The sequence below is a fragment of the Streptopelia decaocto genome (genome assembly GCF_964273445.1).
Source record: "Streptopelia decaocto genome assembly, chromosome: 1".
Taxonomy (NCBI): Eukaryota; Metazoa; Chordata; class Aves; order Columbiformes; family Columbidae; genus Streptopelia; species Streptopelia decaocto.
In genome coordinates, this window is record NC_138663.1 from 192,862,027 (window position 1) to 192,878,996 (window position 16,970).

The window sequence follows — 16,970 nt, forward strand, 5'->3', positions numbered from 1 at the left end:
TCTCTTTTCAGCCCTGCTGATCTCCCCACATTCTCCTCCAACAGTGAAGCTGAATGTTACACTGAAATACATTTAACGTTTTGGCATGAATTACATAACCTACTAGGTAAACCACGAAATTAATCTTTTACATGGTTCCATTGCTACTTCCAATCTTGTTCAGCAGTGAGCCCACTTCAGCACTGAAAGCTCATATTTCTTGGGAGTAAAATACTTTTACTCTTGTTTCGAATAGGTAAGATGTGTCTCTTTCTGGAATCCTCTTCCTTTGATCCTTTCTTCTGCCTTTGGCTGTTACGTTGTATCACCCGCATGGAAACACCGGACACTTACACTGGAACAGCCTGTGAACATTCATGCCTCTGATCAGCCAGCTCAGCCAATACCTTCTAAACTTTGCACAACTTCAGGACCAGAGGTCAGGTAATGGCTTCTCGAGGTTGGGAGGATGGAAGAACTATGTTTGGAAACACCAGACTGTTGTAGCACCAGAGTGGTCTAGCGGGACCTGGGGAACAAAGAGCCGATGCTGCCCAGTGGTCCACGCTGCGAGGGATGTGCTCCAAAGGACCTGGAGCATGGTCCTGTGCACTGAACACTCCTCAGTGGTTGCAGATACCATGAGAAGGTATCAAAGCCTGCACACCCTCGGACTGCTCCGAAGTGCAAAATGAAGTGGAAACCATCAGGCTTGCTTAAAAAGCAAACTCCTAAACCAAAATAAAATGCCAGTGAATGCACAATCTGAGGGTTCTCTTGCTCCTACAGGTGCACAACAACGCTCTCTTCAGCATATTTTTCAGAGGTGACATTGGCTTGTAACTCACATCCAATAACCTGAGGTGAGCTCCAGATGGAGTTATGTCAGAAAAAATGCATTTTAGATCACTTTTAAACCTTGGCTGCCATCAAGCAGTTCAATTTGGGAAGATGCTGGCCACCTTCTCCACCTTCCCACACTCCCTTTCTATGCTGTATTTTAAAAACTAGTCCTCATCCCACTAAAAATCTGCAAGCACCGCTAAGCACAAGGAACCGAAGGCAAGTGATGCCCGAGGTCACTGGCGCGCACCAGGAAGCGTGACGGAACCGGGCAGCACCCAAACACGGCTCACGCTCCGGCCTCACCCGACACCACCATCCCAGCCGGCTCCCCCCGACCGGCCCGGGAGGCCTCTCTGCATTCGTCCACCCACACCCGGGCCCCGGCAGGTGCGGCGGCCTCGAGGCGGCGCCGGGCCCCGCCCCGGGGCTCCGCAGGTCCCGCCGCGTCGCCGTGCCCGCCCCGGAGGCGGGCGGGCAGCGGGAGGGGAGGGGGCGGAGGGCGGCGCGCAGGGCGGAGGTGTCTCGGCGGGCCCCTGGCTGGCGGCCGGCGGTCACGCTGCGGCGGCGCCGCCGCTTCGCCTCCGCGCCGGGGCCGAGCCGGGTCGCGCCGCGCCCGGGATTGGCTGCGCGGCCGCCTCGTCCCAGAATGCAGCGCATGGCGCGTCATTGAAGAGAGACCATGATGGCGGCGGCCGCGGCGGCGGGGGGGGCCCCCGAGGTGATCGCCCAGCTGGAGAACGCGGCCAAAGTGCTGATGGTGAGGCGGGCAGCGCCGCGCCCGGAGCGGCGCCTCGCGGCGGGAACCCCACGCCGGCCCCTTCCCCTCTCCCGCCGCCCTCGCCCCTCAGGCGCGGGGCTCGGGGTGCAGCCCGCCGGGGCGCGGCGCCTCCGCCGCCCCCTCCCCGCGTCCTCCCGCTCCCCGGTCGGTCTCCTTCTTCGCGGGCGGCCGCCGCCGCGCCGGCTCGTCCCTGTCACCCCGCAGCCGGGGTTGGCCCCGCCGCGCACGCCGCGCCGCTCCTCCATGTGCCGCCCGCTCTCCGCCGCCCCGGGCGGGCTGCCCCGAGCTTCCCGCCCCAACGGGCTGTCCCGTCCTATCCCCCAGGTTCCTAGCCCCCGCACCGCCATTGTTCGCCGGGGAAACCCGCGCCGAAGTTGCAAGTGAGCAACTCTCCCTCCCGGCGGCGGGGCCGGGGCCCGGGGCCCCTCCCGCGGCGGCGGGGCGGGCGGAGGTCGCGCCCCCTCCCCGGCCCAGCGTGGAACCCGGGGCACGGTCGGCAGCGTGGGGGCGACTCAGAGGTGCCGTGAGCGCCGCGGGCTTCCAGAGTGTTCCTTCCAGTGGCCGAGCACGGGGCAGCCGGCGGCTCCCGGTGCTGCCGCGCTGAAGCGAAGCGATTAGCGGTGGCCTAAATCGTTTTGTTGTCTGTTACCTGTTTGTGCTGACCGTGAGCATCTTGTGTGTCATCTTCCATGATTGCACGGAAAAGAAAGTCCACACGGCAAAGATCAGAACTGCAATGGGGCTGAATACCTGCAGCGACTGTTGGTGTTGGAACGTCGTAGTCGTGCATCCTTGTAAAAGTTTTTCATTCCTTTGAATGAAAAGCTTCATGTTGGCCTGTGCCGTTTACAGGTCTTACTTACAGATCTTCTAAAAATGGCTGGCTTAAAGTCTTCCCCACAAAATTTATCTTACCAAAATGTGATTCCAACAGAAATAAAGTTTGTAAGTTGTTGATACTGGAGAGATTTCAGAAGAGTCAAACAAATAACAGGAAAGTTTGCCTCATATTGATAACTGATCGACAGCCTGGATCGTTGTGAGTTTACTGCTTAGCTGAAGCAGCCTGACTGTAAAGCGACAGGCAATTAGCTTTACTTGCAGGTATCCTCATCAAAATACTTGTGTGTGAAATTGAAGCCTGAAAAACATTGACTGTGTTTCCAAACAGGAATGTAAAGCCAGATAGATTAGCAACACGCACTAATCCTTTTAGAAGAGAAATTGGAAGTATGTGAACGGTGATGCATTTTAAGCTTTGAGTTCCTTTTGATTCATTCATGCCCTTGCAAAATAGAACTGTGTTGATTATTGAAAATCCTTACAGTGTCTGTGCATCTCAGTTTTAAAAATAACCCAGTTGCTGTAATTACCAGAAGTGTTTGACTGCGTAGGGGAAATATGTAATAAGTGTTAGTATGAGGCAGAACACGTGTGTGGAAGGAAGCTGGCGGTTAGGTAGTTTTCAGTATCAAACTGATAGCACACAGTGCAGCATCTCCAAAGTTTTGCATGTGTGCTAGAAAACTTAATGTTACTTTTGTTGGCATAGTTTCCCTAGCCTAGCCCTTCTGCCATCATGAGGGAAATGCAACTTAATGTGGAGTTTAAGTAAATAAAAATGTTAATATAGTGAAAAGATGCAAGCCTTTTATGGTAATGTTTGTACTTCTGTGAAGAATAGGTAGTAAACTTGCTGGTAAAACTAAGCACGTGGTTGTTAGGATCTCTGTTGAATTTCTAGGTTCTTCTCTCCTTCTGGCCTCTGACAGTGTGAGAGCTGACTACTTGTGATTATTACCATTTTCTTGTTCTTTTTTTCTTTTCCACAGCTGCTCTTGGAATTCCCATAGACAAAGCTGAACTGACAAGAACTAGTTAGATGGCACTTCCTGAGGAAGCTGCATAAAACAGAGATATTTACTAAAGCTATTCGTGAGACTGAGGACCCAGAATCAGGCTTTGAGCTGGTTTGGCTGTAGAAGAGTTGTGAGAACTGCTTAGGGTTAGTGCTCCGTGTTTCTTCTCAAAACTCGTGAGGTTTTTGGCGTGACAAAGGAGAGCAGACCGCAGCTCGCTGTGTATGCTGCCTTACAAAGGTGGATGTGAGACCCCCGAGACTGAAAGGGTTATGCGCTCTGCTCCTCTTCTTTCTCATTAGCAACTGTGGAAAAACATGAACTGAATTGTGTATCATGACTGCACCTGCACAGTGATGATCTTAATTTAGTTTAGCCAGAGGACTGCACTGTTTGGTAAAATCTGCTAAAACATTTACTTGGCTGTGAGGGCAAGAAGTAACTGTATGTGGCAGGAGGTGTGAACTGATCAAGCAAACTGGTGGGATCACTTAGAAAGGTATTTATGTAAAAATCTGAGGACTTGCGAGAGTTTGGTGAACCTGGTGCTGGTAATGGAGGTCATGAGGTTGGCATCTTGCAGTGGAGCGATGGGGAAGGGCAGAGCTGTGAATGGTCTGACAACAGATGGCAGCAAGTTGCAGCTGCGCAGGGAGCACTGGAGGGGTTCAGCGAGATTTTCTTGCAGCAGCTGAGACGGTAGCAATCTGCACAAAGTACAGTTGGCCAGGGAGGCATCAAAGGTGCTGCAACTTATCTGAGGATGGAGCTGGGAGTGGTGGTGGTTTCTGTGGTACTTGGTCTTGATTTCAAACTGAAATGCTGAGCCTTAGGGGAGAATAATGGACTGGAGGAATCCAGGCATGCTAATAAAAAAACCCAACTGTGTTTAATTAACTTGCCCTGAGGGTAAGTATAGATTACCATGAGCTCTCTCAATCTTTGATAAGTATTTTCGTAGGTGTTATTTTTTATTGCTCTGGATTAGTTGAGTTTTAGTTGTTTATATGTCAGATAAGAGATATGTTAGTTCTGATCTCATAAATTGCTGATCTTTATGGACTGTGCAAGCCATGGTACACAGTGGATGAAAACTGGAAAGATTCCTTCTCTTCTTTCACCAGGCTCCTCTGCAGTTGTATAGAAATCATTTTCCTTTGTTACCACTAACATCTTTCAACAGATTCTAGGTAGCCCATATTGAAAAGGCTTAGTTTTGAAAATGATTGAAATTTTGTGTAAATTGAAGAGTTGTTATACAAAATGACACCTGAGTTGTCATTAGCTGCCAAATACAGCTTTGAATGCTGGTCCCCTGGCAGTTTTCTTTGGTGTATGTAAGAGTGTTTGCTATATTAAAAGTATGCGCTTTTTGGGTACTTAATGCCTTTCGAACAAATCTAATACAGTTAGCTTGAAGTAAGGTCCCCATAGCGCCTTGTAACTTCAAGTGTAAAATTCTGTGCAATCAGACAGTTCCCCAAGTTGATTTACCCCTATCTATAATATATATAATGTATTGGAAGGAAGCATGCATAAGACTGGTCAATTATTGCTGGGAGTTTATTAAAGCAGGTTGAAATTGTTTAGCACATGATATTCTGTGACACCTAAATCTAAATTCACAGGTTGTTCTCCCTGTTCACCTCCAAAAAGGGGTGCTCTGCTCCTACCTGCAGCTCCACTTTTTCCCTTGTGACCCGGTGATGAACATATTAATATTGCTGAGATGACACATGAATTAAACAAGGGAATGGATTTCTGTCAAGCCAGCAAGATGGATTGACTATCTGTGCAGCCGTTTAAGTTGCAGAGCTATAGCACAGGGTGGCTGCGATTAGATTGTTGGATGTGTACTGGTCTGGTCTGCCACGTTAGCAGTGGTGAGCTGTCAGGTTGGCTCAAGTGTATCATATACCTTCACTGTCCAATTTACTTGCTAACTCAGACTGTGTTGTTATTAGAAATGCCAGACTGTTCTCAGAGAACAGTACACAGTGAAATGACAGGAGGTTGTAAGTTTCAGAATGAGAAATTCCAGCTGGAGTAAAGGCAAAAAAAAAGCATTATGTGTGGTTGGTGAAGGCAGTGGAAGAGGCTACCTGGAGAGGCTATGGGATCTCTCATCTTTGGAGGTTCTTAAAACTTGACTGAACAAGGCCCCGAATGACATGATCTAACTTTGAAATGAGTTCTCATTTGGGCAGGGATTGAGCGAAGTGAGGTCCAGAGGTCCCTGTCACCCTAAGGTCTTCTAAACAGAATGGGTCTGGGTAGCATCAACAGGTTCAAGAACAGTTGAACAAAGGCTTTTGTGGAAGAATTCCCTTATTTAGAAGTTTGTAAATGTTCTTGTTTCATTGTGGTCTGTTTTGGGGGTGGAGGGGTTTTCACACATTACAATCATCTTGGGGTACTACTTATTTTGTGGCTTATCCTGCCATTCTGAGAGAGATTTCAGGCTAAAGGATAGTTTAACACTGGTCATACAAAATTCTCTTTCAGATATCCAAATAAGGTTATAGAATAAGAGCATAAGGGAGCATGGTAGTATCCTTAAAATCCAATAACAAATCGTTTATATTGCCTACCCCAACAATTTGTATGATTGGCTTTTTTTTTACCTGCCTTTCTTGAAGTTCAGGACCATGAAAACCCTCCCTCCAGGAGGAGGTTCAGTTTCTCATTGCAGCCCGTCTTCATTGCAGAGCAGTTTTTCAGACTGTGAAGCATGACTTTAGTGAAAGGGTCTAAAAAATAAGGATAATCCTTTCACTAACATACACTTTACCTTGTTTGAATTAGTAATTTCCTGAGCTCAGGGTAGCATTGTTGTGTTTGATTGCTGATCAACTTTTCTTCCATGAATGTGTCCAGTTATTTCCAGAATGCCTTTATATTTTTATTTTCTTTCATTTTTATATTATACTTCTCTGATAGTAATGAGTTTCACGGGTGTTTTTGGAAAAGAATTCAATATTATTTGAGAGAAGCCTGCTGTTTGATCATATAATTTGAGAATGAATGAAGAGAAATACCATTGTTCTGACTTTTCTTCTATGGTATCCCTTGTGATTTTTAGGGCTCTCTATCATATTGCATCCTCCAGACATCTCTTGGCTAAGCTGAAGGGTCTTGTCAGTTTTTCATGTGGGAGGTTCCTCATACATCTAATCATCCCTGTACTCCTCTGTAGCTTTTTAGGTTTATGATACTGTTTTTGAGATGGACTGACCAGAACTGCATTCTTTTGTGATGTGGGTACATGAGGATTTTAGGTGGTTGTAAATTTTTTGTATTCGTCTCTATTCTTTCCATAATAGTACTTAACACTCTGCTTTTCTTTATTACTTCAGAAGACCAAGATGATGTTTTCAGAGGACTATGCCCAAGCACTCCAAATGTTTTTCTGGTGCAGTGCTATGTTACTTAGAGTCTGTAATGTGTATGTAGAGTTTTTATTCCTTTTGCTTAAGAACTGGTGTGGTTGGTGCATTATACAGGCACACAGTTCACATTACAACTTGGGAGATAAGTACGTGCAGTGCACAGCACACTAATGAAACTTACCTGGGCGCTGAGAACAAACGTGCATGGAGCATACCTGAAGCACATAGTACTGAGGATGAGGAGCTGGAAATAGGAATGTGATGCTAGTTAAATCTAGTTAAATGAGATTCTTCATGCTTAGGGTTTATTTCCCCTGATTGTTTCACAGAGGGAGTATTCATCTTTGAATCAAGATGATGTTTCACGCTCATTGACATGTCACCATTGCATTGGCACATTTCTATATTTTGCTCTGAGTTGCTGATGAAAATACTTTGTGTCTGCTCCTAGGTTATTCCGCTGGGGAGCTTCATTAGTCCATAACTCCATCTGGATAATTATTCTTCAGGCACTACCTACTGCTGTCTTCCCTTTAACCTGCTTCCTAAGAGTCTTATCGTTGTTATGCTAATCTGTGTTCATTAGTTAATTAACAGCTTTCCATATGGAAGGGCAGAAGAAATCCTCTTGATTGTTGAGCTGATGCTGTCACAAGCAGCTAAGTAATATATTCCTTTTAATAAAATTCAGACACTGTCTAGGTGTGAAAAAGTCTGTCTGCATTAGGTATGCATCAGATCTCCACTTCTGTGTCCTGGCGATGTAGGGGTAGAATTCTGTTTTTTGTGGATTATGTCCTTTTCAGTTTTACCAGGGGGAAATGTGTTCTTCGTATACATCTCCTTTCCTGCTCTCCAGGTTTCCTTGGCTTCCCCAGCACAAAAGAAAAGTAGAACCGATGCCTGTGTTGGTGCAGTGACCTCGTAAAGGGAATGCGGTAACATCTGGAGCAATTTTGATGCATGGTGGGGTGTATGAGTAGCATGAAACCACTTGTGTGCTGGGAAGCACACAGCATAGAAGGGAGTGTGGTAGATCTGAGCTGTAGGAGATATTGATGTGGACTTCAGTTCTTTTTCATCCCTTTAAAGTCTGTCTAAAACGTCCTGATGAATAGGGAGTAATTGTTTGAATAGGGGGTTTGAGAAACGGAGGAGAGATATATTTTTAAAAGTCCTTCTTCTTTCCCTTCCCTGCCTCCCAAAAAGGAAAACCCCAGACTTGCCTGTTTCTGGGACTTAAGGACAAGTGGCAGCTGTACAATGCTGCCTTTGGCTCTACCAAAACACCCACCTGCCCGGCCGTGTGCTGAACTGCATTGAGAAGTGGCTGTAAGAGGGGGAGTTTTTTTAAACTCTGGTAATTTTTACTATGTTGCATTTTAAACAATTTTGCTACCTTGACTGAGATGAAAGAGCTTGCCTGTGCTCCTAAAGAAAACTTTGGTCAAATTATGCTGTTAAACCTCTTTGGATAATTTTATCTTCAGATCAAGACTGATTTTTCAGAAATGGAAAATACACTTAAAGTTATTTGGATTCATATGGGAGCAAGTGAATGAAGTTTTATTGCTTTTGCTACTCTAGAAGTCAGATAAGTTGGATTACTGGTGCCTATCAAATTCAAAATTTACAGAACTATAAAAGTGAGCATGAAGAATGACTAAAGAGATGCCATGGTTTGTGCTGAAATTATGAATTTCAGTATTTATCCTCATGTAGTCCAGCTGTGTTATATGCAGCTGTGCAAAACGGTAGAGGCACAGCTGCAGTAGTGTTGAAAGTAAGCCTTATGCCAGGGTCTGTTGAAGGCTTTGTATAGTTAATTCGTGTCTGTGAAATCAGTAAAGTGCATAAAGGTATTTTGCCGTGGAATTTTACTGTTTATGATGGTGGTCCCTGGGATTTTGAAAGGCTTGGCCGGGGTGACGAACATTGGCAGTCCCAGGCTTGTATGTGTGATGCAAACATAAGCTGTGTTTTCGCAGAAGCCTAAGCCAGCCTAACAGTGAGTGCCTGAGGAAAACTATTACTTGTCTTTTTGCTGGATTATCTGCTAGTTTAGTGAGCCAGACTGGCTTATGGAAGGACCTGCTAGTTGCTGAAACTGGCATGAGATAATGTTAATATTATGTGTCTAGAAGTCTAGAGGAGTTAGTGTGGTTGGAAGGAGAGGAGGAAGGTCTCTATCTCTGCATTGCCTCTCCAGGAACCACAGCTGTGGAGTTCTGCAGCCCCTGTTAACTTAGACTAGGATCCTGTTGTGACAAAGGAAAAGAATAATACCAGCATCCTTCACTAATATGTTTCGAAATCTGCTCATGGGAAGAGCTGCAGAAAAGTTACATGATATTTGTCTTTTTGAGTACTGAAGTATTCCGTTTTCCTGGTAAGAGTGGACTGTAATGGTTAGAGTGGTGGTGTTTGGGGGGTTTGCTGCAGTATGCCATTGAGGCTGTACTGGAGTGGGTGGTATATTCCTTGACTTTTTATTTCCAGTTTTTCAGCAATGGGTAACTCGATAGCTTTTAAGACACCAACAGGTGGTTGAACCACTTTCAATCCATTCTTCAGGCTGCTTTAGAAGGACCTTGAATTTGGCTCTTTTCACATTACAAGTGAATATCCTGGCTGTTGATGTCTTTGCTCCAACAACAGGTGAAGGAAGGCAGAGGCAGTTTGTAGAATTCACAAACCGGTTTGCAGCATCATTAACACAGTCTGAAAATCTCATAGCTGGGTGTACTCCAGAGGCCTGTGCCACAGGGTGTCTGTGGCTCTGGAAGTGAAGTGTTTCTACAGAGGTCAATCGGATGGTAACCAATACTGAGTTATACGATCCTTTATTATTATAAAACAATATTCCAGCTATTGGTAATTGTGGTATTAGTGGTGATATGCAAACACTATCAAGGTTAGCAACAGAAACAATGGCATAAACGCAAACCACAGTGGCTCGCTTATGCAGTCCTTGATGAGTTACTCCAGAAGTGCCACCTTTCTGTCACGTGGCAGCAGAAGTCATATCTCCATGCAGGGCTGGGGACAGAGGAGGATTCCCACCCTGGTGATGTAGGGGCATGTGTCATCAATCTGGGGGGTCCTCTCTGGGCCAGGATCTACATGTGTAGCTTCTCTGTCTTGGGCATGCAGCTAAGGCAGGGTCTTCTTTTTGCTGATTTTGTCTGGCTCTGCAGAGAGGTGGTCTTCAAGGTTTGGAGTGAACTTCCCCAAACTTGATCTGCCACAGCTTTGGCTTGTATCGGTGGTCGTGGCATCTTTTGGGCCCTTCAGTCAGTTCCTCATTTGTCTTGTGGTGACTTTACCTGGGCATGGTTGGCGCTGGTGGACCCTGCCTGCCTGCTGTGGGTTTCACCTTACAGCTCAGTTGGTTTCCTCTTAGGTTACATCTCTTGTCATAAAGCTATATTTTAGCTTTAGCTGGTAGATTTCATGAGGACTCCTCCACAGCACCTATATTCAAATATATGTATACAATAACTGGAGATCCCCAAATGGGACACTGGATCTGTATCTCTGTTGCAACAGGACTGCAGCCCTAAGGTGAAAAAGAATATGTTCCCCCTTGCAGCTACAGATGCTGGTTTGATATTAGGTGCCTTAAAGCTGAGTTTGTGTGGCTTTAAGGCAGTGGTTGAAAAGCATTGCTTTGAAACTTCACTGATCTTATGTGCAAACACAGCTTTGGGTGTTTTCTGCGCTGACCATAGTTGTTTTTTTCTGTTAAGCTTAGTTAGTTTTTTTCATTTAGCTGAGCTCTATCATCTCTTCGGTCACTGACTTCTACTATTTGCTTTGCTACTAATGTTGCCATTCTTTGACTTTTCTATCAACCATGCTTTTTTGGTATCTTCCCAGATGGCTGCAGTCTTGCATCTTTATTGAGAACATGTGCAAATAGGTTTACAAAACATGCACACTCCTCTCTGGTGAAGAAAACCATGAATAGCACTTTCCTTACCTGTCAACAACAGCAAAAGCCCAACTCCGAACAAGTTTCTTCCTGAGTGAACTAGGGGGCTTAGCTGAAAAACCTTTTTTTTGGTGAGGTTGGTTTAAGTGGGATTGAGAACAGATGCTGTGTAGCTTTGGGATGATGAATTGTTTAGCGGGGAATATATGAATATTAAATTCTAATATCCAGAGAAAGGGCAATATTGTTTCTGGAGCTGTTCTCCTGTTCATGTTACAATAACATCCCCTCTAACAGCACTAAGAATAAAATACGTAATTATGAACACATTTCTCCACAATTATTTTTCGGTGAGTATGTGGGGCCCTGTTACTGTTCAGAGTTTGAGACTTAGCTGATTCATGCAGGTTCTTAGAGTGAAGTCGGGCACTTTACTTGGGAGTCTTAAAAATTGCCTCTTCTAAACAAAACTCCAAATTATGGGTATGTGGAATAAAAAAAAAAATCTTAATGAGATGCTTTTAGAAGAGGATCTCTCAAAATATGTATTGTGTGTCTGCTCATTTGTATACTGGAGGATGAATACAGAGATTTGACTTTGGTAATGCGGTTCAGGCTGTATCTGCAAGAGCAGAACAGATTAGTGAAACAAGGTAAATGGCATCCTACCTTCTCAGGTCTGTACAATTTTAGATATATTTTTGCCATTTCCCACTGCTGGGCAAAATGTTGGGCAAAGGAGCTTTTTCTAGGTGTTTGGTGAAAGTCCAGAATTTTTCCTGGTTTTGAGTGAAAGAACTTATTAACTTCACAAAATATTTTCAGTTTCGTGGCTCATCTTGGCTTCTTTATCCTGCAGGCTGGCTTAGGTGCTGAGCTTCCTCCTCTGGCCTCTATCCCGTTGCTCTTTTTCTACTAAATCTTGATTTCATGTTCCCTGTAGTTACATTTTTGTTTACTTACATGATTCACTTATTGTGTTTCATGTGTATTTTACTTGTATCTGTCTGTAAGTTTCCATTAATGTGCTAACAGGTAAAAGCTCTTCATAAAGGTGGGTGTTTCATGCCATGCCATTTTGAAAGTACACTCAACCAAAGGAGGTTTCCATGTCAAATTTAGTTAAACTTTCAAAACTTAAAAAAAAAAAAAAAAAAAAAAAAAAAAAAAAAAATCCTTATCTCACTTTTAATCAGCTCCTTCCAAATAACTATGCTGGGTTTGGAAATTTTAGCAAGATTGATGGAGGAGGAAGTGCTAAAACCTGAAATTTGGCAGGGAAGCTGGCTACCCTGTGTGCCTGCCTTTCTTCATTAGCTTGTTGGGAGCAAACACTTTTGTGATAGGAGACAAAGCCTAAAACTCTCAGAAACCAAAATGCATTGTTATCTCAGTTTAAATCTTTCACGGAGTGATGACTGTTGACTTCTGTGTTGGGGGGTGTTTCTGTGGGGGGATGGGAGGTGATCCTGTTGCCCCTGTGATGTCCTACTCTATCTGCACATGCTTACTGTTGAAGGCTACCTGCAAGTAAAAGTAATGCTACCTCTGTAACAGTGGGTGGTTATAGCTTTAGTTGCAGCAAGTTTATTTTGAAATTGGACAACAGAAAAGAATAGATACTACAAGATACTTCTTCACATTCGGGTAATATTAAAGTTTCTCTTGCAGCAGGAGAGCAGTTGCTGACAATATTTGATGTACAATGAGCCTGATAAATAGGTTATATGTGAGCTACATCTGAAGTTGTGAGCTTTGGAACATGCGTACGGCCATTACCAGCATTATTGTGATCTGCTGTCTAGTAAGAGAGGAGTCACAGTGGTTCTTCTTAACTTAAAACTTTGTCTGGAAATTCACTGTCACAGTCCTGGCTAATAGGTACAGAAACTGACAGTACTGAGATCAGCTCCTTGAATCTTGTGATTGAGTTGTGCTTTCAGGGGCTGTGTGAATGGGCTAGGGTCCTGTCTCTTGCTGGAGAACAAGGATCTTTCATGGGGACAGTCTGCCCGGCAGTGCAGGCTGCAGTGTCAGTTGATGCTGAGACTCCTCTCCTTCCCACCCTCTAGAATAACAGACTCAGGACCTGAACTTAAGACCCATTTATCTTCCATGCTGCTTTGCATGGGAAAGAAAGAAGCACCTGTAATTCACAGGAGCTGAGGGAGAAGTTTGGTCCGTTTCCACCAACCCTTCTCCTTGCTGCCAGGTGAGGAGGCCAAGTTCAGTCCAGCTCCAGGAGCGTGGTCAGAGGCAGAACACAGGAGAGCACGACTCGAGGCGAGTGCAGTTGTAGTGAGGCCATTTCATTACTTTTTATATTCCTTTAGTAACATATATTTTTAGGGTTCTTGTGCTACTGTGGCAGTGATGTTTCATTCCTGCCGCAGTCAAAGCAACATGATTTATTTCTTAACATTAAATGGCTTAGAAAGTTTTAGAACAAGGAGGTTTTCCATAACTGTTCTCTGTAGTTATGATGTTTTTCTTATCTTTGCCCTTTGCCCTGTATTGAGTTGCACTTTTTCTCTCTTGGCTGGGCTCTTTCTCTGGTCTTCATGGGTTGACTTCTTGTTGCTTTATAGGGTCTTACTGACTTCAAGGGACTGTGTGTGGATTTGCCCGTTGCCATCAGCCGAGCATTTTACAGAAATCGCTTTGCTAGACGGAACTGCCTGTCGGACCTCGCTTGTGTTTTGAAATGTTACAACAGTGAATGTCGAGGTTAGGAAATAAATAACGTTATTTAAAGGTCTGAACTGCAACCTTGTGCCAGCATTCATCTTCTGGCTGCCCACAGCTAGATTACTGTAAGCTAAATGTCCATTATAGGACATTTCTCAGATTTATCTGTTGTCAGTGTGCTTCACCTGATGTCCTAACTGCAGTTATGGAGGAAACAGTTACAAATAGCTATAAAGTGCACACATAATTTTCTGAAGTGTTTTGTCTTCATTTCTGTGTTATGCTGTATCCTGGTTTTCATTTCGTAAACTTGGAGAGGTGAAAGACTGTTAAAGTTTACACCGAATTTTTGTGGAACCTATTTGAAACATTTTCTTGACCCAGAGATTATAAAGCAAGCATTAAGATTTAAAAAGAAAACCAGATCTTGACTGTGGTGTCTGTAAGGTCTGTGACAATTGCGTGTGCTGCTATCGTGATCCCTTTACATGAGGCTCTGTAAGTTGGGTCCAACACTGACAGGTTTAAACTTTTAACTCTTGGGATGTGCAGAATTTCCCATGCAGAATTCGGTCTTTTTTCTGAATTCTGCTGGAGCAATCATCTATAGGGTGGATGGAGTCTGGGCTGATCCTGTTCCCCTAATGCTTCCAGAAGGTTGGCATGAGTCAATGTACTTGTTAGTTTAGTTGAATTTGTGGATTTTGTTGTTGAGCAATGTGCACAGTTGTCAGAAAAGAGAAAGTCCTGAATGAATCCTGTAAGGAAACTGATAACTGTCAGAGCCGATAGTGAACGAACAGTTCACATAAATACACAGACCAGCTACAGTCATCTGTTTGTCAGTGTCCTACCACAGCTACTTGAGGGCTGTGCCTTCAACATCCTCTGTTCTTTTCTCTTGCTCCTCTCTGGTCCTGTTTCCTCAAAGATTCCACACCACCCTCTTCCCTTTTGCCTGTCAAGTCCTACCCGCTCTTCTTCAAGCAGCAGGTCACAGGTACTTGTTTTGATGCTGAGAAGCAGATGCGGGCAGTGGAAGCCGTATCCTCATACAGTGAGCATAGTTCATCTGCAGACTGGTTACCACGAGTCATGTATCTGAAGTGTATTGTGCAGGTAAATGAATGGTAATTTCAGTGCAGAACCTGTAGTTGACCGTCTTTGAGGGTCAAGTTTTTAGCAGAGGGGTAAAATCTTGGTAGGGTTTTTTTTTGCTTATTTCGGAGAGGAAGTCTTATCTCAGAAGAGAGTTTGATATTGATGGTAATGATTTACTTTGGCTCTCTAGTCAATTAATGTATGTATATATTATGTTATATGAGACCATGTCAAAACTGAGAATACATCTTATCACAAACCACAGTATACCTCCTGTTTTATTTGCAAAAACTTAATAAAGTACTTCAGCTCCAAAATACAAAGCAAAAACTCATATGAAGACCAAAAAAAAAATCTTTCTTTCCTATTGTTAAGCCTCTTCATGAAAGCAAGACGTGAGTAGGTGTGTAGGAGGTAATTCCTCCAGCAGTCATGCATATGTTCCAAATATATGCTGAAAAATACTGGGCACTCTGGGGTTTAAATAATTTAAATTATAATCACTTTTGAGAAAGACTTTTTTTTTTTTTTTTTAATCAAATGAAGTACTTGTTCAGAAAGTCTTAAATTTCCACCATGCTGCCTCTTTTACAAGTCTGATCAGAAGCCATTTACTGCATCTTTCCTACCTATTCAAAAATAATCTTGGGTGTCTTTTAAGTTGGGAGATGAGTTACTGCTGTCATTTAAATGATTATTCCAAAAAGCAAGTGCGAAGGAAGCAGTTGGAACACAGCTCAAGTTGTTTATTGTGCTAGTTGGGTTTTCTGCAGTAACTCAGCTCTCACTCAAGGCTGTGTTAGTCCTGCAATGACAGGTCTGAACTGGGCAGCAGAAGCTGCTCCTGATACCGTCCGGTGCCTGAGGCAGGAACGTCTGATCCCTTGTGGAGCCGTTGCCGAACGCTGCGGGGCTGAGCATCCTGCTGTAGCCTCCACTGCTGGCCGGTGGCATCTGCTGCACAAGCGTGTCAGACACCCCTGTGCCAGGTATCGGCGTCTGACAGGGACTGGGGTGAGCAGCCGAGACCAAAGTGTGGCTGGTCACCTGGTTCTCTGTGCCTGTCCCCGTGTTTGATCTCTCTGATTAGCCATTAATAAGGCAAGTGACGCTCACTGAATGTGCTGTGGTATGCTGTAGGAAGAAGCTTATTTAAAACACTTGAAAAGTGTTACTGATAAAACTAGGGTGGAAGCTTCTTATGGCTTTGACTCCACTGAAGTCATGGTCATACGTTCTTGGGGCCTGTTGCTTTATGTGACTTTGCTGGAGTTAAACTTGGAATCTGCTTATTTTGAGATTCTGAATCTTTTATTACTCACCTGTAGAGTAGAACTGTGCTAGGGAGTAATTATCTTAATGTAATTTTTGTTATTTAAGAAATAGAAATCTGTTTTTTAGGCGGGTTTGCGCATCTTGGTAGAAGAGCACAGCCAGTTCAGATTTCATGACTTTTGATTATGTAGGTATGTCGCAGCTTTAACAATTGCTTACACAGAGTAATATATTTAGCTGTCCTGAATGCAGTAGTTGCACTAGTTAAAAATCATTGCTTGCCATTGTGTTTTGGTTTTGTTTTGTTTTTTTAAATCCCTTTCTCCATCTATTTTTGCCCATACTCCTCAGCTGGGTTATCACCATCACATGGTGTTCCCCTGCACATGCTTCTCGAGTTCCCTCCTGATCTCTCCGTTGCATATGCCTCACTGTTGCCTGCCTTCCTGCCTGCTGGGAGATGCTGGGAGCCATCTGGGCTGCTTTTGTTCCTTGCTTCTCCGAGCGTGTCTCGCCTGATGGTGGCTGTCAGCAAGGTCCAGACCCAGCAGTGCCATTGCCGTCTGTGGTGGCTTTTGCTTATCCTTGTATATTCATAGAGATTCAGTTTCTTATTCTCGTGTCTGTTGGGCGTCCAGGCTTTCTGCGGCACAGAGTCTAGACACCATTCTGAAGAAAGCTAATGTGTTTAATTGGGTTTTTTGTAAGGCGGTAATGGCCCACAGACCGGAGTTCAGGATCAGTTTTATTTTATCTCTTGACTACAGGGAAGGCCAGATTCCCCTACATATTTTGGGAAGCTCAGTTTGAGAGTTTGTGGTGAATTTTATGAAGGTTCTATCCTTGTTGAATTTGTAATGTACTTCACTTGGAGACATAAACATTGCCTTTGGCAAGAAAGCTCCTTCTTGGCTCTAGTAGTAGCAGGTACAAGCAATGTGAACTTTTTTTTAAACCCAAGAAAGTTCTCTTAGTAGGTATGTTTGCCTTTCCATAATCCTACTAGTGTTTAGGCTGTACTGTTCATAGGGGACCGTTTTTGTAGGTGGGAACACTGTGGGTGTCAGCTTAAAACACTCTGCTGCACTATCTCTGTGTTCTCTTAAGCAGCAAAATCTGAA

At 44.3% G+C, this 16,970-nt stretch overlaps 1 protein-coding gene across 1 annotated transcript in view; it reads left to right on the top strand.

Annotated features, from left to right (window-relative positions):
- Positions 1–1,177: 1,177 nt before the first annotated feature.
- XPO4 (exportin 4) overlaps positions 1,178–16,970 on the top strand; it is an 82,635-nt gene continuing 66,842 nt past the window's right edge. Inside the window, exon 1 of the mRNA XM_082047794.1 lies at positions 1,178–1,582. Within this exon, the coding sequence (XP_081903920.1) occupies positions 1,505–1,582 (78 nt within the window). The 5' untranslated portion in view covers positions 1,178–1,504. The remainder of the gene's footprint in view (positions 1,583–16,970) is intronic.